Source organism: Sinocyclocheilus rhinocerous, unplaced genomic scaffold (genome assembly GCF_001515625.1).
Source record: "Sinocyclocheilus rhinocerous isolate Xijiao unplaced genomic scaffold, SAMN03320098_v1.1 scaffold905, whole genome shotgun sequence".
Taxonomy (NCBI): domain Eukaryota; kingdom Metazoa; phylum Chordata; class Actinopteri; order Cypriniformes; family Cyprinidae; genus Sinocyclocheilus; species Sinocyclocheilus rhinocerous.
In genome coordinates, this window is record NW_015659390.1 from 444029 (window position 1) to 472026 (window position 27998).

General features: G+C 36.3%; 1 protein-coding gene across 1 annotated transcript; it reads right to left on the reverse strand.

The window, feature by feature from the left end:
- Window positions 1-38: 38 nt before the first annotated feature.
- Window positions 39-27979, reverse strand: LOC107723717 (diacylglycerol kinase beta-like). Its single transcript, XM_016532427.1, has 22 exons — window positions 27732-27979; window positions 15906-16004; window positions 13875-13951; window positions 11714-11843; window positions 10898-10972; window positions 10763-10812; window positions 10564-10638; window positions 10137-10253; window positions 6622-6739; window positions 6271-6359; window positions 5065-5184; window positions 4749-4847; window positions 4513-4599; window positions 4349-4422; window positions 4167-4241; window positions 3851-3936; window positions 3633-3734; window positions 2293-2435; window positions 1733-1910; window positions 1538-1655; window positions 1137-1197; window positions 39-460 (listed from the first exon to the last, which is right to left on the reverse strand). The coding sequence occupies exons 2-22, from the start codon at window positions 15979-15981 to the stop codon at window positions 383-385; spliced, it is 2028 nt and encodes a 675-aa protein (XP_016387913.1). The 5' UTR covers window positions 15982-16004; window positions 27732-27979; the 3' UTR covers window positions 39-382.
- Between the last annotated feature and the right edge of the window lie 19 nt (window positions 27980-27998).

A 27998-nucleotide genomic window follows, 5' to 3' on the forward strand; every position in this document is an offset into this window, starting at 1 on the left:
ATACACTAGATGCTTTGGAGTGATGCATATTTTTTATGTATATATAACCTTAAAACAAATATCCAACCTATTTACCTGGAATGACCTGTGCACATGATATGAGTTTGTTTATCACAGCCAAAAATGCATGAGCTACTGTTTAAGAGCACTACATTTCTTTAAGGAGAGCATATTTGATGTTAAGATGGTCTAGCGAAGAGTTTGTACCTCATGTAAGGATAATCTCCTAAAAACACACAAGGATTTTGAGTAAGAGCTATAACCTTATTAAGGATTTTCTGCAAAATCTACATACACTTTACACTGTCATTAGCTTCAGAGTCCTTGTTAATGCACACAGAGTTTCGAAGCGAAGTGAATCATCCTCCAGCGCAGGTAAACTCTATTTCAGGTTGAAAAAGCCAGATTTGGCTTGAGGGCCCATCAGCATACTGGCTTGGTTTTTGTGTGTGATGTGAATCTGAGGAAGAATAAAAAAAAAAAAACAGATAAAACAACACATTAAATTAAATCTCATTTAATGCTGATATGTTTCTATTAGTTTAACTGAAATAAAATGAATTGTTCACTAAAAAATTGTACATGAAAACTGACACCCTCAGGCCATCCAAGATGTAGATGTGTTTGTTTTGAAACAAGATTTTGAAAAATTTTGAATTGTTTTTATCAGCTGTGTGAACTCTCATTCTGATGGCACCCATTCACACCAGTAATGCTAAATTTCTCCAAATCTGTTCCGATGAAGAAACAAAATCTACATCTTGGATGACATTTTAAATGTATTTTTTTAACAAATCCTTATCATTCACTAAAAATTAGGTGATTAAATTGTTTTTTTTTTTATTATTTAGAAACAACACTTATGGTATCTAAGCACTGTTTATAGAGTTTATTAGTAGATTTGTAGACACAAAGTGTAATAAGACTTGACTTGGTTGAGTTGAGTGAATGAATCAAATGATTCACTCAAAACACACAAAAAGATTTTCGCTTATTACTACTACAGTATAACCAGCAGAAAGGGTCAATAAACAAATCAGTGTATAAATCTGAATCTTTTTAGTGAATAGATTCAAAAGAGTCACTTGGATGAATCAAAGTAAAATGCTTAGAAATGCAGTATGGTGGACACTTACAGTACAAGGTGGCTGCATCCACGGTTCTCCATCAATCTGCATGGGCAAAGGCTTCTTTGTCCTATAAATGAGTGTACGTTTTTGAATAAAACAATTGGGTACATTTTTAGAAACAAAAATAACCAGTGAATTATATAATGGGCAATTGCTTGGGTGACTGACTAAGCACACATTCACATTATATGACTCAATAGTGGTTGACAGAGTGTTACAGAATAAATTGACCATCCCCATTTAATGACAAAAGAATTAATGGAATGTAATTTAAATATTTGGATTTTGAAAAAGCGAACAGATGAGTATGCAAATGCACGTAGACTAGGCATGTCTGAGCATGTCATGACTGGTTTGTGCCTGTATGAGCTTGTTTAAGACCATTTGCTGGTAAGCGTTTGTCTCACCTGATGATAATCTGAGATGTTTTGGCGAGTCGGACTGCACTCTTCAGCCCTGTGTATATCTGTCCCATCTCGATGGCTCCTTCCAATCCCACCACCTCCACGCGTTTGTCGCTCATGTCTGTTTGGAGACAGTCTGTTGAGTGTTTTGGATAATCTTCGAATTAAAAGTTGCTCCCTGCATTGAAGGAAACGTACCTTGTGGGCTCACTTTTAAGACTTCGGGGTCTACTATGACTCCAGGCAAGTCCTGCTCCGCTCGGTCACTTTTTTTGGCTTCACCCCACAGGTTAGAGCCGCCGTGCATGCTGGGAATGTTGAGGACGGCGATGCCTTCCAGAGAAAGATTACTGAGATCCAACTGGGTCCCGCAACACTGGATAAGGCCAGACAGAGGCTCTGGGGTCAGTTCTGTTACGTTTTTCATATTCAAAATGATTTCTAGCTGAATACATCTAACGTGCGTAAGCAGATTTTTAAGTAATGAATTGCCTTTGCTTCATATTTTGAATTAATGCCCCTGATCTGGTAGATTGAAATGTTCCTGGCTTGAGCTCTGACAGACGACTAATACCAGAAGCAGGTTAATAACAGGTGTTAGCACTCTAATGCCCTCGCTGTGCTCATGCTTTTAAGCTGATGCCTTTTGATGGGCTTTCAACACAAGGAAAGAAGGAGCAAGGCTAGCTGGAAGGATCAATAACCTCTTTGAACTTAGATGGGAGTGTGAGCATTTTTTGTAAGGTGTTTTTTCTTACCTCAATGGTGAGACACTCCTTGAGTTTCTTACAAGATGCTGAGATCGTCTCGGACGTGGCAAATTCAAAATACCACAGTTTGTTCTTCATTCTGTAAGAAAGTATATATGCATGAAAATGAAGCCACAAACTGATTGCTGATTATTTTCTTGGTGGTGTTTATGATTTATGTTTTTGGTAATTAAATCGAATGTTAGGCAAACTGCTTTTCAAAAACAACAACAACAAAACTATTACATATATACACTATAGTTAAAAGTTTGCAGTCAGTGTGATTTTTTAAATGTTTTTGAAAGAAGTCTCTTATGCTCACCAAGGCTGCAAATATTTGATCACAAAATACAGTAAAAACTGTAATATTGTGAAATATCATTACAATTTTAAATAACTGTTTTCTATTTGTATAGGTTTTAAAATATAATTTATTCATTTGATGCAAAGCTGAATTTTCAGCAGCCATTACTCCAGTCTTCAGTGTCACATGATCCTTCAGAAATCATTGTTATGCTGATTTGATGCTCTAATAACATTTCTTTTTATTATCACACGATCCTTCAGAAATCATTCTGTTATGCTGATTTGATGCTCTAATAACATTTCTTTTTATTATCAATGTTAAAATCATTTGTGCTGCTTTATACTTGTGTGGAAACTGTGATATATTTTATGCAGGATTCTTGATAAATAGAAAGATCAAAAAACAGCATTTATTTGAATGAGATATCTTTTGAAACAATGTACATTTTTTTTACTGTCACTTTAAATGAATTTGAATGCTGAATTAATTTTTAATAAAAAATAAATAATAATAGTAATATTTTGTTTACAGTTATAATTATCTTTATTACAGTTATAATTTCAATTAATTTCAATATCCTTCCAATAATGAAATTCAAAAACAAGAATTAAATTCCAGGAAATAATCGGCAAAAATGTAATGTTTTTTTTTTTTTTTTTTTAAAAGCACTCGATTTCATTCAAACAAACAACCTACATTAACAATGGTTTTATTAAGTTTAAAAATAATTGTAATTAATAAATGAAAATTTATTGAATGTTTCATATAAATAATTTACATCAAATCCACTGTTCTGCTGTGCATTGTAATGAACATTAGACATACACCCCGTTTACAAACATCACATAATTATAAAAGGCCAAGACTGAGTTATTGTATAATATCATAAATATTAAAATTAGGTGATGGATTTTGTGTGTATATATATATATATATATATATATATATATGTGTGTGTGTGTGTGTGTGTGTGTGTGCGTGTGTGTGAGTGAAAAACACTAAATATATACATAAATGCACATGTTCAAGTTTCAAGTTCAGCTTTTGCCCTCACCTCCTCCCCATCGAAGACAGCGTGCAAGATCATTTCCTGTGCCAAGAGGAAGTACGGCCACCGGGGGGCGCATTGGCAGGTTGGCTTTATCTTCATGAGGAATTGAAAAGAACATTTGGTTGAAAGTGAAATGAGAGCTAAACATACATATCCTCTTTGGTTTTGCTTTGAGCATCACACAATGTATGTTTGATTTAGTTTCCAACCTATAGCGTCAAGGATCCAGCCAACTGTGCCGTCACCTCCACAAACTAATATTCTATAGTCCGGCAGATCTCTGAAGAAACATAACCTGGTTTGGAAATAAAACATCATATATATTAAAAATTTTTTTTTACAAGCTTCTGTTAAAGTATTAAACCCAATATATCACCACCCACATCTATGAAATGCAAAATGTGGATCATACACCATGCGTTTTTCAATCTTAATAAATTTTTAATAGTTTTGTTGTCCACAAATTCAGTCAAGTGGATCCAGGGCACGAATAAAGACATGAAGAAATGGTAGTGAAATCCTTACCCTGGTCCTGGTCCACCATTGGAAAGGTTATAAACCTGCCGAGGATTCAACAAGTACTGGAATTTCCGAAGGACTCTGTAAGAACGCACATTTTGTGAGTAAAACGTATGATTTAAAATAGTCATATCGAAGACACACAGGCAATTAGACAACAACTGATGGATGGAAGGAAGTGTTCTCACCTCTCCCCCTGTTTACCGCCACTTTTAGGATTTACAAACACCAAAAGAGGATGAGTGTCAGGAATTGGGTTTATCTGTTTGGGTACAGAAAGTTGTGTGTTCGTTTCATTCAGTATCTCTTGTCTCTGCCTGGGAAAGCTGAAACAGTCCAGGCCGTGTCTTACCTGTAGTACCTGTCCATCAGGTGTAGTGTTGTGCTCACTGTCATCACTTGCAAATGCACAGCCATTCTTTATGCAGTTCTGCCTCTCCTAAGTGAGGAAACAAAGAACAGAAGATATAATTAATCCAATTAATCTGTGCTTTTGTCTTCTATATAAGCAGATGCAAACAGATGCAAATCCTGAGACTTGAATCCATGGAATTAAGTCTTTAATTTGCGGACTTTAATTTGCATTACCTTGATGACGGGATAAATGGCCCACGGTGGTAAGATATGATCTCTGAAAGGGCCACAATCACATTCAAAGGGTTCCTGGGTTGCACACTCATCATGTCTCTAAAATATGACAGTAAAGATCAAGTAATGAAAAATTATGAACCAGTGTGAAACTGACAAATTGACCTGCTTCATTTGTGATATTTTATCAACGGTAATTTTTAAGTGCATTTCTTTTTTTACCCAATGCTGCTATGTACAGTGCACTTTAATCTATTATTATATAAAGATTTTTGGCAACTGTATATTGTAGCTTTTCAGAAATTCTCAGTCTCACCATGGTGTGACACCAGACACATCGTTTCCCAGTGAGGCCATGCAAGCTCTTTATCTTCTTCTGACACCGGTCACACTTCCCAGAATCACAGTTTCCACTCACCCAGTCATGGGCCGCAATCTGCATGCAAACAAATTAGATGCACATATGCTATTTACATTTCCAGTGTCCACTTGGTGGCAGTACTAAAGAAAAAAGCTTATAGAAGATGCTTAATGTGGGCTCTGTCTGCCCTGGGCCCAATAAGTCAGATATACAATAGAATAATTGTCCTTAGTGAGACACCTTCATCACAGAACCTGGGACAATAAGAAATAAACTGATATTTTTTAATACATGTAGCCTATTTTTAGACTATTTAAAGAAGATGTTTAGACTATTTGAAGAAGATGTACTTATTGAAATATGTTCTTTTAATTAATTTTTGTTCCTTTTTTTCTTTAATTCTTATTCTGTAAAGGTATTAACTTTTTAAAATACAATTTTATAAATAATATATAACATATACAGGTAGCATTAAAAGCTGTTTTAAAGGGTTAGTTCACCCAAAAATGAAAATTCTGTCGTTAATTACTCACCCTCGTGTTGTTCCAAACCCGTAAGACCTTTGTTCATCTTCGGAACACAATTTAAGATATTTTTGATGAAATCTGAGAGCTCTCTGACCCTCCTATAGACAGCAAGGTAACTACCACGTTCAAGGTCCAGAAAAGTACCAAGATGATCGACAAAGTAGTCTGTGTGACATCAGTGGTTCAACTGTAAAGTTACAAAGCTACGAGAATACTTTTTTGCACAAAGAAAACAAAAATAACAACTTTATTCCACATTTACTGATGTCACACGGACTACTTTGTCGATCATCTTGGTACTTTTCTGGACCTTGAACGTGGTAGTTACCTTGCTGTCTATGGGAGGGTCAGAGAGCCCTCAGATTTCACCAAAAATATCTTAAATTGTGTTCCGAAGATGAACGAAGGTCTTACAGGTTTGAAACAACACGAGGGTGAGTAATTAATGACAGAATTTTCATTTTTGGGTGAACTAACCCTTTAAGGTAGCATTTAATAGCATTTTTTATGCTTTATGCATATTACTTTTTACATTATTACACTTATTATGCCATGCAATTCTGGGATGGGATTTATTTGTATTGGTTTTAAATTTAATAAAAAAAAATTAAAAAAGAAATAAAGGTGTTCTTACCCCAGTCTCTTTCTTTGACATCACATATGTGCGGGTGCACGGAGCCGGGTTTTTATTTGCACACCGGCCATGGACTGTGAATTTGCAGCCTGTGTATGACAGCAAATGATTGTGACACCTGAACTGAATCAGAATTAAACATATGGGTTTGCAAGGTTATGCATAACTATATAGCTACTAGGTAGATAAACCACAATATAAGTTAGCACACTGGATTTCTGGGATATATCTTGAGAAGTTTAGCATCTTCATTGCTAAAATGAAACATTTCATTGGCAGTCTGGAAATATTGATTACATTTGCAAAGCAATCTGTGAACCTTTCTTGTAAATTACCCAGAATTCCACTCACAGGTGCAGCAGAGACCCTGTTTGCGCAGCCCCAGAAGCATATTCTGACAGACGTTGCAGTACACAGGCTTGTTGAAATGTTTCATCCTCCACAGGTGCTGGCCGTCTCTTTGGGTCATCTTGGGCAAGCAGAAAAACATCATGTTAGAAAACATTTTTTTCTTTATAATCTGATTCTGTAAAATGTAACATGTCATTCAATACATGTTCCAATGAAGTCAAGAATCACATTCCTTTAATCTGCCTATAACCAGAGGCTTACATGTAGTAAAACAAAGTAAAAAAGGTAAAGAAACAGATATATAGCCTCACTACAAAAGGACATGAGTTCAAATTATTGTCTTAAAGGGATAGTTCATCCAAAATTTAAAATTTTGTCATGAACAAAGCATGAACGAATCATTAAAGGTATGGTCAGGCAGTGAATATTCACAGGAACATTTCAATAGGCCTTTTATTCCCACACAATTGGAAATTTCGCATTAGGATGAAAGACTTCCCCTTTTTGCGAAGGGTTCAAGTTAGTCGTGTAATAATTAGCTGCATTGACAAACAAAAATCTCCTTGGTTTGAAAGTGACTTCTGTGTGTGCTGCGCTTCATATATCGCTATATGATCAACTATTTACACAATAAATTCTGCTAATGTGACTGCACCACAATTCATGAACCATGTGTGATTTATGAACAAATCAGTTTGATTTTTGAACTGGATCAATTGGTTCAATTAAAAGAATCGGCTCATTCATTCACAGCTTTGGTTGTTAAGTTCAACTCACTGACTCTGTTACAGTTTACTGGAGGGAAAGTTTAGCAGTGAATCATCACACAATGATATTGTATGACTTAAAATATATCAGCCAAGTAACGTGAACTACTTTTTGGTTACATTTTTGAAGGTTAAAAAACCTCTATGGCCTCTGTTGTAATAGGTAAAAAACATGCGTGAAGATTCACCAGAAATTCTCCACCTGTGCTTCACACAAAAAATAACAGCAAACAGGTTTGGAACAACATTAGGGTGATAAATGATGACATAATTTTTTGTTTTGGACAAACACCTTTAATAAATAAGATGAAATGTACTCATCTAATAAAGAAACAGATGACGACACAAGCGTAAATAAAATACAAATCAGTGGAAAGTGTTTTTGAACCACCCTCAGTGACTCACAAGAGCGCCGTTTTCTTGTTTATTTCACATTGCTTCCTTATCTTACACCTACTGGCTATTTTTTATTAATTCAACGGCCGGCTGGAGGTGGTTAGGGTGGGCTGAGGACAATGACTCACGCAGTCACATCAGAGAATTATAAATAATTCAGAATATTATTGGTTTGGATGACTCAGGCGGGAACTTCAGGCGGCCGAACAGGAGGTCATAAACTGTATCCCACACAGCCATGCTGTAACTGGGCCTGATGGCTCAGCATAGCCCCTTGTGCCACTTGGGCAGGTGGAAATAGCACACGGGGAAGTCCCTGGCTTTGATACATGGTTAAGCATAACCATGATACAAAGCTCTGGCTCACAAATGCAAGACAGGAATGTAAGTTTAGGCTGACTAGATTCATGTGATTAAAATAATCTACATGACGGCACAAACTACATTTGCTGTAACGGACTGTGACCGCTGGTGGTAACAACGAACATCTTGTAGTTGTAAATTCTGCAGTGACTTTGCCTATGTGGTTTAACTGTGAACCATGCTTATTAGTGCTAAATGCACATTTCTGTTGTGAAAGTGGCACTGGCTTAGCATTTAAAGGTTGAACTTTGCTTTTCATTATATGTAGCTGTAATTAGTCATGGAAAAAAAGTTGCTGTTAACTCTGTGGCTTGTCTCCAGGTCATGCACTAGCACAGTATAGACAGACACAAGAGTCTTAGGAGTTTAGATAGCTTATGTTCCCCCTCCGGAGGAGTGTGAATCCAGCTACTGATCTAGTGTTACTTGCAGTATGCTAGCTTGAGCTTGCATTTTGAAGTGGCTTGTGTGAATAGATGCATGTCAGGGATATTCTGAACGCATGCCTTCTTCAGATGCATGCTTATTTTAATGAGATGTCATGTAAAGTAGATCTTATGCATGACGTGCTAATGAGATGCAAGGGATATCTGGTTTGCAAAAATTCTATTTGCATCTTTCTACTGGTATATACATGCCTCCTGGTTGTGAACCACCACAGACACAAAATTTAGATTAATCGAAAATCTATATGGGTTTACCACTGACAAATTCTTAAAGTTTTGAATCTGGTCCACCCATCATGACTATACCGGCATTAGTGTGTGGACACTTGTGTAAGGATAAAAGAAACTCAGATACTTTGATCTTCTGAGACAGACAATACACACACAGTGCATTAATAGTAATATTAACTATCGGGGGCTAGACAAGGGGTTCTAGCAGAACCGCTGAGTTTTGAGCTTTAATTAAGTTGTACGTAGTTATATTAACTATCGGGGGCTAGGCAAGGGGTTCTAGCAGAACCGCTGATTAATGTTTTGAGCATTACATGGGTAACTGTAGGGGGCTAAACAGACCAACTATTTAAAGCATATTAAATAGTATTAGTCACAAACCTCTGGCTAAGGATCAGACTGGCTAGGTTGTGATCACAAACAACCAATTTGCCTTTCAACCTAAATTCGAGGTCATACTAGAATGGAGTCAGATTAGATAATAAAATGGAGTCAGATTTGAGTTAAACCTAAATTGAATAACTTTGCGCGCTGAAAAGACCGAACACGCAAGAAACCTTCATCCACCACTGGATACCTTCATTGGGCCAAGTGCGTGGACCTTACACTTGAGCACCACATCCATGTGTGCTTGTTAAAAATAAAAATGTAAAATAATATTAAAATAAAATGAAAATTAAACAAATAAAAATGTAAATAATAATTATATATTGGCCGTGCATATAAGCATGTGCATGCATGTGAGCATATGTTAGAAGAATCACTATTGCTTGTGCCAGTGTTTAAATAAATTACATGATTCCCAGTAATGTAACCAAATCTACCACAGATTTGCATGGGACATACATATATATATATACTGTATATATAATAAAATAAAATAATCATGTGAAATCATTCTTATATGATGATAAAATAAAATTGTAAAATTTATCCAAGGTAAAAATAAAATAAAACAATAAAATAAACATATTTAAAAAATTAATTAATTAAACAAAATGGTAATATACTTTTGGTTGTACTTATTATGCGTGTGCGTGCAAGCATGTGTTGGAAGTGTCACTGTTGCTTGCACTAGTGCAAAGTCAGCAGGCTTTTGGTATGCTATATTGAGGTTGAGCCAGACAAGAGAAACTAAAGTGTCCTCAGAAGGACAGAGCGCAATAAATACATACATCTACTAATTTTAATGTTTTCTTTTTTGTTTCTTTTTGCTTCTGAGCAGTGTAATCTGAGATACAGTCTTGTACACTCCAAAAATAGCAGCTCTCTGCATCTGAAACTGTGAGAATCTATGCTTGTGTTTTCCTACCTTAAGTCCCAGTAAAACCAGCAGCGGGACGTTATTCATTCCCCCCTCCACCCATTCCTGTAACGACACCGTTCCACTGCTATCTGCATCAATCGCTGTCATCATATCCTTCAGCACCTGAGAACAAGCACATTGTGCAATGAGAAAGTATATGCTTTTGTATTAATGTGTTTCTGTTGTAACCTGTATATGATGTAACTAAATCATCACTTCATTTGAATCAGAAGGAGCAACATTATGCAAACGATCTTGTCAGATTCATTTTTTCCCTTCCTTATTTTGCCCCATGACAAGTTGATTCATGCCAAATGAGGAGGAATGTCTCTTCAGCAAGGTGTGGATAAGATGGAAAATAACTTGTCGAACGCATAGGCATTTCACTTCTTCTCAGCAAGTATTACACACACACAAACAAAACACAACTCACAGGCCTCAGTTCAGACACATCCCAACCGAGGTAATCTGCTGCGTGCATCATCTGGGCAATAATGCGGTCCACTTCCTGTTTTTCAGAAACATGACTAGTTATAGATATTACCGAAAGATGTAATTTGAGCATGATGATTCAGTTTTGCAACATAATGAGGAATTGGAAGTAGATTATATTTCAGGCTAAGACCACCCACCGAACTGTCCAGGACACCGTTGCCATCTCTGTCATAGAGCCTGAAGGCAACTGTGAAGGGAAAAACATGGAGACGTACTGCAAAGATGGCAACAATCATTATAGATATTCGAAGTGGCAAAAAATTGAGATTTACATTCAAGTTTGTCCCTGGGCTGCCCGTCTTCCAGGAGAGAGAAATAACAGGACACATCCTTCAGAAAGACTTCCCCTAAGAGAGAAAACAAAGAACATAAGAAATCCTTTAGTTTCATTGTTTGAAACATTGCTTTTAAAAAAAATAAATAATAATAATTATTAAAAAAGGTTATTAAAAATAAATAATTGTTTTATAGAGCAAAATAATAAATCCTGACTTTGAGTTTTTTGTTGTTTTTAGTCAATTGTTTGACAGAATTGTATCAATCCAGCTTAACTTGTATTGAACTCAAAAAGTGCCTTTAAAAAATAAAAATCAAACATTGATAAAAGGGTTCAAATAAATAAATATGATTCCCAGTAATGTAACTAAATTTGTTGATTCACTTACAGATTTGCTTATACATGGGACCCATACATGTACACTATCGTTCAAAATGTTGGAGTCAGTCATATTTTTTGATACTTTTGAAAGCAGTCTCTCATCCAAAGCTGCATTTATTTGGTCAAAAATACAGTAAAAAATAAATATTATTACAATTTAAAATAACCATTTTTAAAATTAATGTTGAAAACAGTTGTGCTGCTTAATATTTTTTGCGTAAACCATTATACTTAATGACAGGATTCTTTCATGAATAGAAAGTTTAAAACAACAGCATTTATTTGACATATATCTTAGGTCATTATAAATGTCTTTACTGTCATTTTTAAGCATTAATTCCATTAAAAAAAAAACACTTTTGAACGGTAGTGTATGTATGTATGTATGTATGTGTACACATATACATATACAAGCATATACATGACCCACTGTTTTCATCTGATTTTGCTGACTCTGAGTTCTGGAAGGATCTGAACAGCCGCTGGCACAGATCCGTTGGGAAGTCCTCCACCTCCAAATATGTCTTCAGGAAGAGGCGGAAACCTTCCTCATCAATGCACTAAAGACAAATCATTTTGTACAATAACGGATGAGTGTGGTGCATTAAAGGCTGCTACGCATTCAAAGAACACAAAATACACGCACAAACAAACCACTATCACACTTAGTTTTTGGAATATATCATTGGGCTTTTTAATAACATCTATTTTGGTGATCATTCAGAAAGTACACATTATTGCAAACTAATAAATTCATAAAATTATCTGGAACCTTCTCAAGGGGATGTAACAGAGATCCAATTAGATTCTGCACTACAAACCTAATCCTAGTTCTACTAACAGTGCCTGCTGTTTCTGTCCTAGTTTTTAAAAGAGATAATATGAAAAAAAAAAAAAAAAAAAAACCCCAGCAAGTTGTATTCAAACTTCAAAGGCCTCAGGATACTGCTGTTCTATCTGGAGTATCTGGAGTAAAACCGAGATATATAAGATAGGTTACAGTCAGATACTCCTCCCATACTAACATATATAAGACTTCCATGACATAATTTGTTGTTTATTTTGCTTTAGTCACCCAACACAAGCAAAATATAAAGCTTAGAGTAAGACAAACACAAAAATGACTGAAACAAAACTCTTGAAGCATTGATTTAAAGTGTTTGAGAGCCAAGTCAGCACACAGTCAGCTGAAAAACTAGTGCACACTGCACATATCAGGTATACGGACTAAATCTTTGCAACATGAGCATGTCTGAATAGCAAATCTTTTAAGAGCTATAATACCACGACTTCAGAGCAATCTCTTTCCATTTTACACTGAACTTCCTGTTGTTTAACTATTACAATTGCGTTTGGAAGCAGTTAACTTTGTAAAGTTAACCTTTTAATGGAACAGTTTATCGAACCTTTCTCAAATCTAATATATATCATTTTAGATTTTAATATACATGTCATTTTTACATGTATTTTATGTTTTGCATCATATTTCATACATCAGGCTTTTGTGATAAAATTCTGATAGCTTGTGATGTAAACCAGTAAGATCTTTGTAACAGTATAACAGACTACTTAAAATGCATATACTGTACATATCAGTTGGGGAGGGCAAAACATATGCAATGCAAAACAATGATTATTGAGATACAAATTAACTTATGTACAAATAAACATTCTTCAAAAGCCTGTTGTATTATTTTTATATTTACATTTTAACATGATTTAAAAAATAAATAAATAAATAAAATATTGCTTCAGTCCAGTAAATGTTCATCCTGAAATATTACTCACAATATAAAAGTTATTTTTACATTTTATTAACCTTATAAAAGTCATCATGTGGACATGGAGTATTATATTGAAAGGCCTTTTACTTTTTAATAAAATATGAAATATTGTGCTGAAATATAAAATAACAGTTACACTTCAGTATAGGGACCAATTCTCACTATTAACTAATTGCTTATTATCATGCCTATTAATTACATATTGGCTTTTTATTAGTACTTATAAAGCACATATTCTGTAAGGCATGTAGACGATTGTATACAACAGGTTTTCAGCAAAGTTTTGATCATTTTAGAGGCCTTAGAAATTCATATATCAAACATGATACAGTAGGCTTTATAGGGTTAAATCATGCAGCTTGTTGAAGAGATGTGCTCTTAGACAATTTTTGCCTGCAAGCTGATCAAACAGTTTGAAAAATCCCTTTGATTTGCATCATAAATACTTGGGGATCAGCTGTTTTGGCTCGGGTCACCAGAATACCCTAGTAAATGCGTAGCAATGCTCTAAAAAAACCACAGAGAATAGGAACTGCAGAGAAAATGTCCTGGCAACCACCCACTACAGCTTCACATAATGGCAGTGAGCTTTGTGTGGGACACGCTGCTAAAATCGGTACACACGGCACTCACTGACTAAGCAGGTACACGTTACATGAATCGTCCAGCGGATGAGCTCAGATATGCTTAACCAGACGTGAAGTGATTCACATTACAGAGATGGATGGATCTGTTCATGGGTAATTGGACTAAGATGCTGTAAAAGCAGAGTGCTGACAGTTGGCCCCTGGCAGTCTGTTCACTCACCTCTCCGTGTCTGTACTTGGCTAACCTGCCATCTGCATTGAATTCCTTTAACACATCTTTTACTTTTAGACTGCAGTCTGCAAAGAGATAGACAGGGCGAGTGGGAGGAAGCAAAGAAAGAGAGAAAGAGAAAAAAAAAAAGACAAGATGACATTTTGGCACAAAGAACCACAGACATCACACCTTATAATGAACTGTATCTATCTGCATCAACTCTGCATGAAAAACAGGCTTAGCGAGAACTCAGTACACACTTAGGGCAAGTATCTACAAAACCTTACTGTATAAAAATCCCTCAATCATGCATGAGACACATGGATGGAGCAAGCAAGGGGTCAAGGTGTGGCTGCTTAGCATGACCTTGTTAGCCCCTGCTGGTCAGATACTGCAATTACAGGAAATTAAAAATGTCTTTCTCCATTGACAGCCGTTCAAAATAGGGGGACCATATATCCTCTTATTCATGGACATGTCCTGGCTGGGATTTCTGAATTGCCTAAAATGTCCAGGTTTTGGCTTTGTTTTCCTATTGATGTGCTCTCTCCAGTCCTCATATGTTATATGAATGCAGTTTTGCGTTGCTTTGACTGTTTTCTGTAAATCCCACCTTCTTGCCATGATTGGTCAGTTATGAATAATGCCTGCATGATGTTGGTCAAACTACTTTTCAGTTATTATCTTCAGCAAGAATGACATTTTAAGCAATTTACAAATCCCAGCCAGGACAAGGATTTATGATGGCCCTATGTATTTTGACAAAATGATTTTAAATTGCAAATAAAATGTGTAATTTAGATTTTTATGCTAAATTTAAATCCTAAATATATTATAGTATATGCTTTACCAGTGCACAATTCATTCTGAAGTGTTTTTTAAGGAATTAAATGGATCAATATCCATGAAGAAACAACTGGAATATTTTATTTACATTTACACTTAAGCATTTACCAGATGATGCTTTTATTCAAAGCGTTAAGGCATAATTTGTCCAAGATATATATATATACTGTGTAATTTTTTTTTGACAATTTGTGTTTTCTCTGGGAACTGAACCCATGATCAAATGAAGTACAGAAACACTTTTATTTCTTAAAAAGTGCTAGTTTTTCATTCTAAAAGCTTGTAATGTCGCTTAATATTAAGCAAAATATTTGTGATTTTAATATATTATCCAATATAATAAAACATAGCCTATATGATAAGGACATGAAAATATATTGTATGCATTGAAAAATACTTGGTGTTTACAAACATTTTGAAAGAAACGGCAACTAACACTCTGTATTAAACAAGACATTTTGAAGTAGAAAAAACAGAAACATATTTTCTTGTAAAATGTACTCCAATAATTTGTTTTATTTACATCAAATCCTTTCTTACAGTGTAGTAACAATGATCATTGTGCATTATTAAGAATACTACTACATAATAATACCGAATTATTCTATAACATCAACACATGACACTTTTCAGGGTCCATTAAATTAGAGATGTTAGTGGGAAGAGTGATAACATGGTGTCCTTGTTACACGCTACATGTACTTATATTATAGTAATAACAGTAAATTAAGCATAATCACATGCAAGCAACCTTAAACCAAACCCTATACCTATCCCTAAACCTATATTAAGTACATGTTGTTAATTAATATTAGTCAGTACTTTATTCTACAATTACACAGTAACAAGGACACCTTAAAATAAAGTGTAACCAGAAAAATAATTTTCATTTCATCTTTTTGTTTTTCGTAATCACATCATTTTAGTGACATCATCAAAATCTAAATGATGTCAATCAGTCAGTCTTTCCCAACACTAGTTGTCCATGTATAAAATACTTAAGCAAATGCATGCATGTAAAACTAAGTAAACTGGGCTCACAGATGTCTTGGATGCACACGACTGGCATGTTTTTTCGACCCTGAGAATAAAGCGTCATTTCGCACTTAAGGACTGAGAGTGAGTCATGGTTTGTAATGAGGCCGAGCGTTTAGTGAGAGTGGGAGGGATGTGTGGGCATCACAGACTTACAGTCAATGTACTGCTGAAGCTGGATGAAGTCTACCGGCCTCAGCTCTCTGTCATCTGACTCGCCCGGGCCTGACATCACGCCAGAGCCTCTGAATAACACTGAAAGAGGTTGGTGAGAGGAAAACACACAAATGAAAGTCATATCCATCTTCACATTTATGCATTAAGATGTTTTTATGCACTTAAAGTGAAAGGAAAACCCATAATATAACCAAATGCCATTAAGATACTGATGGTGAGAGAAAAGTTTTAGGCCTAGACACAATTATGCAAAATACAAAGCATGTACATTGTTGTCATTCTCGTAACACACCCTGTGGCACAATCCATAAATGCTTTGACAATGACAGACAAAATGAATCACTGTTGCATTTTTGTGTGAATATTCTAATACTATGTGATAATAAAATAGTCCACGGAGAACCGTTTTATAAAAGAAAGTAACAAGTTCACTTTTTGCCTTTCTGATGTCCAAAATGTTGTTTATTCTTTCAGGCTGAGCAAAGACAATGTGTCTGAAATTATTGCATGAACAGAAAAATATGTCCTGTGTAGTCACACCATACAAGAATTCTGCATTCTGGATATATAAAAGAAGAATATGTTAAAAATTCTGGATGCTGCACAGATTTAAATTACAGCATATATTTCTATACACTACTGTTGTAAATATATATATATATACATATATATTGTTTAGAGTCGGTAAGATTTTATTTGAAAGAAACAAATACTTTTATTTAGCAGGAAAGCATTACATTACAGTTGTTACATAATATTAATAATAGAATCAGTTTCAAATAAATGTTGTACTTTTGAACTTTCTATTCACCAAAGAAATATGAAAAAGATGCATCATGGTTGCCACAACTATATTGTAATAATAAGAAATGTTCCTTGAGCATCGAATCAGCATATTAGAATGATTTCTGAAGGATCATGTGACACTAATGATGCTGAAAATTCAGTTTCGCATAACGGGAATAAATGACATTCTAAAATATATTCAAATAGAAAACAGTTATTTTAAATGTAAATAACTGTACACAACATTACTGTTTTTACTGTATTTTTGATCAAAACAAATGCAGCCTGGGTGAGCATAACAGATTTCTTTCAAAAACATCTTTTATTGTTTTCAAATGTAAGCATTATTATTTATGCATTAAAAATACAAACACTGGTTTAGACACTATTATGTATGCCAGCCTGACTATGTAAAACAGCACGTCACATCATCAATCATCCATTTACATAGTGACGTCACTGCGACTTACTCAAGAAACCAAAACTATGCGAGCAGAAAACACAACTCTGCTCAGAGGTCACATGACTAACAAAAAGGTTGTGTTCCCAGTGAAAAGAATCATCTTGTGTTCTGTGTATGACACCAGTGGAAAGCTGATAGAAACGAGTTTGATATTCACATATTACTATTTTATTTGCTGAAAGAATAAAGAGTACAACTATGCACAACATTCAAAACATATTGACTGTCAGCTGACAAGATTGTCAGTGAGTATATAGCATTGATTCGAGAACCTGGGGCTAAATGAGACACAATATCTCTTTATGTGTGTGTGTATTATATAGAAACCTCATGCTTCTGGGTCTCATCTGTAATGGAAAATGGATCAGCACTCTCATTAAGAAAAAGGCAGTCTAGGGAGATCATCAGTATGCTAGTCCCAGGCTAACGTTTTTCTTCCTGTGCACATTCATTTAGGTGTCTTCAGACTTTTGAACATAAGGCAAACAGCTTTGATGGAGAAGAAATGGGTGACCTATTTAAAGCAAGTCTATGTCTATTTTTTAGCAACTAATAATAGTAGCAGAAGTAAAAGTTTCATAACAGTGACTCTGCGTGTGTCTGTGAACACAGAAAACTAGCCACATATTTAAAACCAACAAACAAACATATGCAAAGCTCTAGTCTGAACAATAGGAGGAGTACTATAACCTAACCTCTTATGAAAGTTTGTTAGCATGAGAACAATGGTACAATCCACTTTAAAGGTAGTTTATGTTCTTCCTCGAATGATAGAGCTCAGAAACTCTGATGCGACGGAAAAGGCAGCGAGAATGAAGCCCGTACACCCACTCCTCTCATGTGATGTGAGCTAACAAAGGGTCACACCGTTCTCAGTTAATTCCCTCAAAAGGTTAGTGTCGTTGCCTAGGAACTTTGTTTGTGTGGCCTATTCCGTGTATATGTGGAAGGGTGAATGTGTGTGTGTGTGAGAAAGAGAGAGAGAAAGTTGGGAAAACAGAAGCAATACTTTTCTGTCAACAGCGGAAGCTAGCCGGTGAATGACAGACTATTTTACATACACACTGCAGTCTTATCAATCATTTTGCTATGACAGAAGAAGCGTATGTTTTAAATGTCACACTTATGTATTTTTAAATCAAGTCGAGGAAAAAGTCGAGGTTCTCTAGCAAATAATCATCTGAATTGCATGTTTTCAAATTGAACGACCATTGAGTCACAAATTAAATGAAACTACACATCTTCAAATCTGATTTTTCTGCTCTAAGTTGCGGATTTAAATTAAAATGGATATATCTCATGGAGAAATGTCATGATCATTAATATACTGACCTGAAATCAAAAGAAAACAAAAATAAATTACAATTAGCATAAATTAGATGAAATAAGTACACCCCCCCCGCCCACACCAAAATTCTTTTTCTCATAAAAAACATTGTGGAAAAATATCGTTTTTCATTACTGTAATACAATAAAAAAATGATTTCTGATAAGAAAATCATTATGTAAAATCAGAATGAATTTAATTCAGTACCATTGTTACTTTTGTGATGTATACTTATATAATTATTATTATTATTACTTATTATAATATATATTTTTATATAATATATATTTTTCATACTGCTGTAATACGAATTCGATTTTTTTTTTGCATTTCAATACGCTATAGACAATTAGCAGGTTTGGTTTAATTGTCATGAAAATAATGTCACAATGCAAAAACTCTTAGTGGGCCGCTGTCAATAGATTACAATTTTTAATCTTGATTAATCGCACCCTTTTTGTCATGAAATTAAACAGAACACTATTTGTCTTGTTTAACACTTCTTATTTATGTTGATTTTTAGTCTTACGTGTTTGGCGTGAATTATGACAGTTTTTCATGATGTTCAACCAAATGACAATAAGCATGACACAAACAGGATGGTCATATTTGATACTGACAGTCTTGCTTCACACCAGTTTTAACAGTCAGTTGCTGCAGTTTACAACTGCTGCTGGCTGCTGGTCTTGGTCTCTCTCTCTCGCTGTCGGTCTCTGTCTTTCTGAATCTCTAATTGTTTGGGTTGAGCACAGAAGCGTGGTAATTTGATTCTGGGCTTCCTCTCACTTATTTGCATGCATAGTTCTCTGTTTTATGGAGGGAGACAAATCTCTGCTTCACCAAACACTTAGTCCAGTAAAACACAGCGCTAAGGGCTCTTTGTGGCTTGGCTCAAAGTACACCGTTTTTGAGACCACCCACAAAAACAAGATGCAAACCATAACATCACACTTTTAGACTATAAACTGTTTTCATTTTTCAGAAACAGCTGCCTGTCATTTATACAATAAAGATGCACATTAATTCATGCCAACGTGTCCATTAGCCCAGGTGGATAATTTGTTTGTTTTTTTCCATTATAGATGAGGGTTCAATTGGATATCATTATTGATCACAAGGCTCTCAGGTCATTTTTTATTATGAATGCCCAGACAACCAATATTTAATAATATTACATAAATAAACTCACATTATGTCCTTTATTTATTTATTTAGCAGTATAACATTCTGTATAATGTACAGTCAGCTGCTCCTTATTGCTAAATAAATATATTTGAAGCTGAATGCTGTTTGCTCTACTATTCTAATATTACACTTGGCAGCTCCCACGAGTGCATAGAGTCATGTGTATCTTTAGATGGTAATTTTTATGTCATCCTACACCATGCAGGTAAAAATGTCAGCAGAATTACAGAAATGTCAATAACATTAAGGAAGTAGTGGGTGTTTGTAGTAGTTAGTTTCATGTTGCTGAGAGATTCCCCTGTATTGTGCATTGTGGCATGCTTCTCTCTTCCTGTATTTGTAACTTGTTAGCTGGCAGTGCACTTAAATAGTCCTGCAGTGTGACAGTGTTCAAATATTCCATGTACACTCCTTTTAAAATTTAAAGAATGCTGTATAAACTAGCTCTGCAAGCTCCGTTTACAGGTAAAGTACTATACTAAAAGAAAACATGCAACATTGCAACAAATTAAATTACCGCAGTAAATCACCCAGCCTCTTTCACTATCTCACCTATTAAGTTGCATTTCCAACCCATTTCACCAGAAAAGCTGGACTCAGAACACAACATTGACTAGACAGAGGTGCGGTGAGTGATTCTCACGCAAGATAAAAATACTGAGGTTACAAGCCTGTTCTAGTGATCTAATATTAGCTGTTCACATATTATTTGCCTTTACAATGCCTTTTAAAACTATTTTTAGGAACAATACTTTCTAAAGCTTTGTGCTGTTTGTACAAGCTGTCGCCTTGTGTCAAGTCAAACTGCTGCTTTGTATCTGCAAGAGTTTATATATTCAAGTGTTTTCCCCTTCCTTTTCCAGAGGAATATCTGATTGCTCAAAGGTTGCTCTTTCATAACTCAGGAGACGTAATGAAGACCTTTATTATTAATTTTTCCATCATGGGTTCCCCTTCTGGCTCTGATGGAAAATTCGTTTTTCTGGTTATGAGCTATTAGATTAAGTCAAATCAAATCAAATCATTTCAGCTTTTCCAAGGAAACACAATGTACATCTGGTCAGTAAGAAGGATTGCCAATCCTGGTGGCTCTGGAAAGAGTTTCCCCATCAGCTGTGCTGCCTCAGACCGTTGCCAAGGGTGACTGACAGGACTAGAATGAGGAAGGGAGGAGGGGAGAGACAGATGAGGGGGAGGAACCCCGGGCAGCAGTCGCGGGTCTTCCCCCGCTGGCCCGCTCCACCTACGCACGCTTCTCAGTGCACACAACCTTCAAACAGACTGCTTTGCATTCCACCTGCTGATGTAAGGGTGAATCATTCACCTCAACAAAAGCAGATTATTTTTGTCTCTTTGGGGCGGTGTAGCATGCATTTATCCAACTCATACATGTCAAACATGATATACTGTAAGCAACAACTGGAAAAGTGGAAATAATTGATTCCCTCCCCACCCGAGTGGCTCAAGATCATTTTTGTGCACTAAATGAGAAAAAGACTTAGCTTTAAACACTCAGCTTGCAAAACAAATGGCAGGCAAAGTTCAAGACATGCCATAAAACAGGCCGCAAACTGTAAAGCAGTACGAGTCACACCTCATCTGAGAACAGCTGGGGCTTCGCCTCGCTCAGCTCCTTTCTTGTGTTCTAAAAGTTGCATTTCAATGGAAAAACAGCATCACTGACTATGTAAGTTGTGGCAGGACGAGTTTTTCGTAAAAGCAAAGGGGCCTCAGCGGCGCGCAGGAAACTCTTTCAAAGTCACTCACTACCTGCAGGCACGCCTGAGCTTGCACAGCAGCCGTGCACGTCGTCCTCCTCCAGCCTGCAGCGCGGTCTGTGCAAAGGCACACACTTGAGGAGACACATGTTAGAAACGTACTTACACCCACACAGAGAGAGCACTACACACAGCAGACTCTAGTCTCCTTCCTACACAGAGCAATATCAAGAGTCGAAGCCACGGGCGAAGCCATTTAGATTTCATTACCGTGTACATCAGAAGGCATGAGAAATCATAGACAGTCTGCAGCTGAAACGGACTCAACTGAAAAATTTGAGGACATGTAATAATATCATTTATGCATATAATTACTGTAATAATATCATTTATGCATATAATTACTATAATAATAATAATAATTGTTATTATTATAAAAAAATAAGTACACTCTAAAAATGCTGTGTTTTTTTTTTTTAACCCAAATGCTGGGTTCAGCTTGTTGGGTCATTTTATTGGGTTATTTTTAAAGTGCCCCTATTATGCCATTTCCAATATTGCCTTTCATGCAGTGTGTAATGTAGCTGTATGCGAATGTAAACGATCTGCAAAGTTGTAAAGCTGAAAGTGCACGATAAATAAAGTTATTGTCTCCCAAAATAAAGAATCGACTCTGAACAGCTGAAACGAGTTGATAGTATTTATAATTTGAATCCCACGTGTAGCCATCACGGGGTAACACATTTGCATAATGCGTATTGCATATGTTCTACGTTGGCCGGCCGCGAACAACTTGACCCCGCCCACAAACACATCATTCTACTGACGACTGCTTCTCAAATCTCGGGGAGTTCAACGCGGGATTCACAAAACGCTTGCTGTTGAAAGATGGATCAGTATCCTGTTTATTTGGACCAGCTGCTCCACTGAATCACAACCTGTAAGTATGATAAATAATAGATGTTTATATTTTCTATAGAGCATTCAAAATACAGAACTATTGAAATAGGCGTATTGTTTCCGAAACGCGCTGTACGCCGTAGACCAATCACAACAGACTAGGCCATCTGACCAATCAGAGCAGAGCAGGCTCACGGAAAGGAGGGGTTTAGAGAGACTGAATCTTTTAACTGCTTCGAATGAATCGTTTACAGAATCGCTGGAAAATGAGGTGATATTAAATGCATATTTTGAGAAAACTAAAGTGTTTTTTGACCTTGCATGCATGTAATCCTATTGTAGGAGACTCCCAAATCAATATTAGGAACTGTAAAAATGGCATAATAGGGGCCCTTTAATAGTTTTTACCCAGGTGCTAGATTGATAGAAGTTGCTGGGTCATTTTTAATGCTGGGTTTTTTTTTCTATTCAACCACTAGGTTGAGCCTGTCTCCAACTAAATAACCCAGCTGCTGAGTTACAGTCAGTGCGCAGTCTTTTTGAGTCTTCTACAGGAGAGCGTTTCTCAGCACCGCTGCCGATTTGGTGCACTTCGTCAGTGAAATAAAGGTTTTTATACATTTTATTTCATTTATAAAGTCTTTACTGTGCCGTAAATTGTATTATTTTACACAACGCAACATAAGGACGAGATGTCAGTCAGCTGTGTCAGCAGCGGTCCTTTCACATGATGGAAACACGTTTTGCCTTGCAAAAATAAATGGATTTTATTAATTATAATACTGAGTTTAATTTAATTTGATGTTAAAATATGTTCTCTAATCTCAGCACTGTTTGTTTATAGGCAGGTTATGGAGTCAGTCACGGCATCTTTCAGCTACGAGTTCCCCCGGCGAACAGCAGCCCTTCACCGGCTCAGATTCCGGTGGCACACCGGCACGAGAATTAGCACTATTTCGGTAAAAAGTGATTACAGAGAACGGTTGAATACACTTATACTTTTAAATGTTACAAGTATTTTACTTGAATACTTTTAAATGTAAATTTTTTTTTTTATTTCTAAAATGTAGGCCTATGCAATATTGTAAACTATGCTGTATTCACCCAGATCAATTCAATTTGTCTTGTATTTTGTCCATGTGTTCTTGCTTAATGATAAATGTTCACCTTTTGATTATTGCTGTTGCCTATAGTAATTCTGTATGTGATTTTTAATTTCCAGCCCATTTTAAGGCAGCAAAATATAATAATTTTTAAACAATAGCTGACTTAAATAAAACAGCCCAGCATGTTGGGTAAAAACATTAACCCAACCAGCTGGGTCAAAACAACCCAGTATGTGTTCTGTCCAATATTTACCCAGCGCTGGTTTGCCAAATAACCTAAGTTGGGTTGTTTTTCACCCAGCATTTTTTTAGAGTGTAATATTACTAATATATATTACACTTACAATAAAAATTGTGTATTTAAGATAAATTATAATAAAATTATTTTATTTTATTGACGATGCTAAAAATAGCATTATTTTGTGTATTTGGTGTAATGCAATGTGTTTACGCGGTTTAATGTTCAAAAAACACATTACTGTTGCTCCTCTTTGCCCCGCCTTTCTGAAACACATTGATTTTTACAATGCTCATCGTTCTGAAAAGAGCGGTGTGCTCTGATTGGCCAGCTATTCAGTGCGTTGTGATTGGCCGAATACCTCAAGCGTGTTACGGAAATGTTACACCCCTTACCATATTTGGAAACACACAGCATCTCCACAACATGGCAGCGGCGGCAGCAACAATACTACAGTGAGAATAAAAGTTACACCTTCTTTCTTTGCGTAAACATTTGGGCGGTGTTACGCAAATCTTCCCACACAGTGACGTAAATATGGGAGGGCTGCACGATTAATCGCATGCGATTGTCATGCGCATCTCGTCAGTAAAGCCGGTTCTGTGATTAGTAGTAAATCTCCATCACGTGCGTTCAGATGGAGCGGCATTTACTACACAGAGCTGTTGTTCACTGACAAGCTACGCAATATCGCGTTCATAATCACAGGCGATTCATCTGCAATTATGAACGCGATATTGCGTAGCTTGTAGCTTTTGACTAAATTTGACATTTCATCATATATAGTCTTATTTGGCAGTGCCAGTGTTTCACAGCACAACAAACAGTGACAGTGTCAGTTGAAAGATTCGCGAAACAGCAACTCACGAATGAGTCAGACTCACTCACTCAGTGAATCATTCTGAGTTGTTAATTCATTAAATGACTCCTTGACTGAACAATGAATCACTTTTTGTTATTGTAAAAGAAAAGTGATTCTTCATTAAGAACTAGGAACCAATACTGTGATGTGCTTGTTTTATTAGTACATTTGTGAGACTTTTGTTTTGAGAATTGTGGCTGTTTTGTGTCCTCATTTTTTTATCTGCAGCCCTGATATTCTTATAAATCTGTACCATTCTGATTTGCAACTATTCTGCAAAAGCCAAAGAAGATGGTGGTGTTTTACTGACCACTGAATGGAAATGTGGGAATACACAAGCTATCTGGATCAGCAATATCCAGTTTTTGTTCCCTCACTTATTAGAGATTAATAAGTACTTACCATTTGCCCTGTTAAAAGTGAGGAAATTTGTGGTCAAGTGAATATTGACCCACATTCCATTCACAAAGCTAGACCTTCGTCTGTTTCTGTTGCATAAACATGGTTAGATCATGATTGAGCTTTAGGAAAGACGGGCTATTCCTGAGTCCAGTTTTCACTGCTCGGCTCATGAGTTATAAAAGCAGGAGATTACTGGGACGACAGTAAACCAACCCTGTGATTTTCTAGCCAAGCCCATAAGGCTAGAGATTCCTCAGAGAATGAGTTACCATTATCAGGTAAGCTAAGCCAAGAGCTCCGGAGAGAATGTGGGACTAAATTAGGACTTTTAATTTCTTCAGGGACATCCACAAATTTAGTATAGGCTTTCAAATGAGTCAGAGATACAAAACCGCAAACTAAAATATAAGCATGTTGCACTGAGACGGATATGTTTTGTTAACGACAGCAGAAACAAGAGTGGAAAAACAAGAATGACTGACTTTGTAAGTAATTTGGCAAAAAGGTGTAAATGCAGGGGAACTGAAAGAACACTTCAAAACCCTTTGCTTCAACTGTCGTGACTCATGTCGTGACCCGAACTATGTGACAAAATGCTTCCAGTCTGTTATAAATGTGATGCCTGTCGAACTGGAAAAGTTGAAATCTCTTATGGTGATGAAACAGGATGAACTTAAATTACATAATCAGTTCACAGTAAATAGAAGTACGCTGAAATGCAGGCATTTAGATAGTCAGCAACCTAGTGAAGAGATAACAGTAAAATAAACAATTCAAGAGAAAAAATCCAGAGAATGCGACAAGTATTTAATCAGATGTGATAAATGTGTCAAATAGCACATAAGAAGCAAAAAAGGTACAAATATTTAGTCATGGTACACTGCTGAATGAAACATCTTAAACCAGGTTGCTTTGACCGTTATGAGGGGGTATGGGGAACTTTTTTGACTGGTCAGACTGGGAGACCACCTTAGCCCAGATTAGACTACTCAAGTTGGGAGACCAGTTAGACCAGTGTTTCTCAACCCTGGTCCTGAGTGCCCCCCAACACTGCACATTTTGTATGTCTCCCTTATCTGACACCCATTTCAGGTCCTGGAGTTTCTTTTAATGAGCTAATGAGTTGAATCAGGTGTGTTTGATTAGGGAGACACACAAAATGTGCCAGGGTTGAGAAACACTGAGTTAGACCATCCTAAACCACCTAAAACACCTTAATCTGTTTTTTTTCCCAGCATGGTATTCTATGAATTACATTGGAGAACCAAGCCTTTGTGTTTTTAAACAGTAAAAAACTTCCAAAAAACACCTTTTACTTCTTTTTAAGCACATTTTAAGTTTCCAAGCACTTAAGTATGACTCGGGATCCACAGTCTATGCCAGGGCTGTCCAGACTCGTTCCTGGAGGGCCGGTGTCCTGCAGAATTTAGCTCCAACTTGCCTCAACACACCTGACTGGAAGTTTCTATGCCTAGTAAGAGCTTGATTAGCTGGTTCAGGTGTGTTTAATTAGGGTTGGAGCTAAACTCTGCAGGACACCGGCCCTCCAGGACCGAGTTTGGACAGCCCTGGTCTATGCAAATAGTTCAGTGAAAGAGAATAACAAAACATCTGACAACAACCCAAGTCAACAACTTCAAAGCAAAGAGGAAAACCACCAAAATGCAGTTAACTGGTACAATTAAAAATAGACTGGTTTGTGCATTACAAAACATGACAGAATCACACACCTAGGCTGTGTCTCAAAATCTAGTGAGCTGTCTATCTTTAGCTCACTAAAATACCTAAACCGAATAATTTTCGTTACGTTCGGATGAGTTAACAAGCATTTATTTGGAACGGACTGCTAAAAACAACTCTGACGACGTTTCCTGCTCTATTATTCACCGCAATACTACTACTGAATTTACAGTCCGAAACAAACAACAAACAGTAGTCCGATTCCCTAACAAATGACTCATGAGCCGGTTCTTTTTAATGAATCATAAACATACAGCGCGACAAGAGCAGACTGCCTGTCAAAAGAATGAATCTTATGAACCGATACTTTTAGTAAATCAAAAACACTTACGAATCAGGAGCAATTGTATTACTCATTTACTGAACCGCAACTTAATAATTTCATCATGATGTTATGTTAACATCACGAGTTATTTGTTGACTGTTATGACAACTGAATCTGAGATACACGTATTGAATTTATTTTTATAAAAATTAAGAACTAATTGAAATATGTTATCATCACATTTTGTTGGTTTAGTATTTGTATTTAATATTTAGAACCAGTTATCAGACTGCATTTGTGCTGCCTCTGGAAAAGTCTGTGAAAAGTCATTAAAAGTCTACGTAAACAATACCTTTCGCAATAATATTGTATTAAATGTATTTCTGTGCATTTGTTAAACGCACAGAAACCTGGAATTATCTTATCATTTCCTAACAACTGTTGAGGGCAGTAACTCTAATAAGGATCTTTAAAAAGACATTTCTTCGTCAAAGTAGGCTACTAAAAGAATTCTAATTGGAACCGTTATGGAACCGAACTCGTCAAGACGAATCGAATGTAGAATCATTAAATTCCTAGCGATTCCCATCGTTAACTAGACTGCATTCTGGGCATCGATACAAACGTTCGAACAAGCTTTTTGGACAGTCAGAGGTTTTGAGACGCAACCTTATGAGTCTCTACCGTAAGAAGTCATGCATAAAAACTACATGCGACACAGTATAAAATCACTGTTACTGTTTAAACGGTCGTCACTTCTCTAAAACTCGCTCGTTTTACCACAAAAATAAATAAGCGTTGGTGTTAACTTACCTTAATATCTTGAGGTCCGCAGCTTAGTGATTCCGTCTTATCTTTAAAACAGACGCCAAGAGCAAAATCGCCAGTGTCAGATGCACTTCGAAAACTGCTTCAGCGCTTAGAAGATTAATAAATAGGTGGCGACGGAGGCAGAACCAGCTTCGTCTGTGAGAAAGCGTTTAGCTGTGTTTGTCCGGTGGAGAACTGACAGTGAAGTGAACACGCCTAACAGTGAGTGACACTCCCATAGAGTCACAGCACCGCCCGCACTCATGTGTC

What these genes read in the sequence shown, in the direction of transcription:
- LOC107723717 (XM_016532427.1), bottom strand. Translation starts at nt 15,981, where the DNA reads ATGTCAGGCCCGGGCGAGTCAGATGACAGAGAGCTGAGGCCGGTAGAC. An exon ending in GGCGGTAAACAGGGGGAGAG is followed by an intron (nt 4,242 to 4,348) that starts GTGAGAACACTT and finishes GCGTTCTTACAG; the next exon opens with AGTCCTTCGGAAATTCCAGT. An exon ending in ACATCTCAGATTATCATCAG is followed by an intron (nt 1,198 to 1,537) that starts GTGAGACAAACG and finishes ACTCATTTATAG; the next exon opens with GACAAAGAAGCCTTTGCCCA.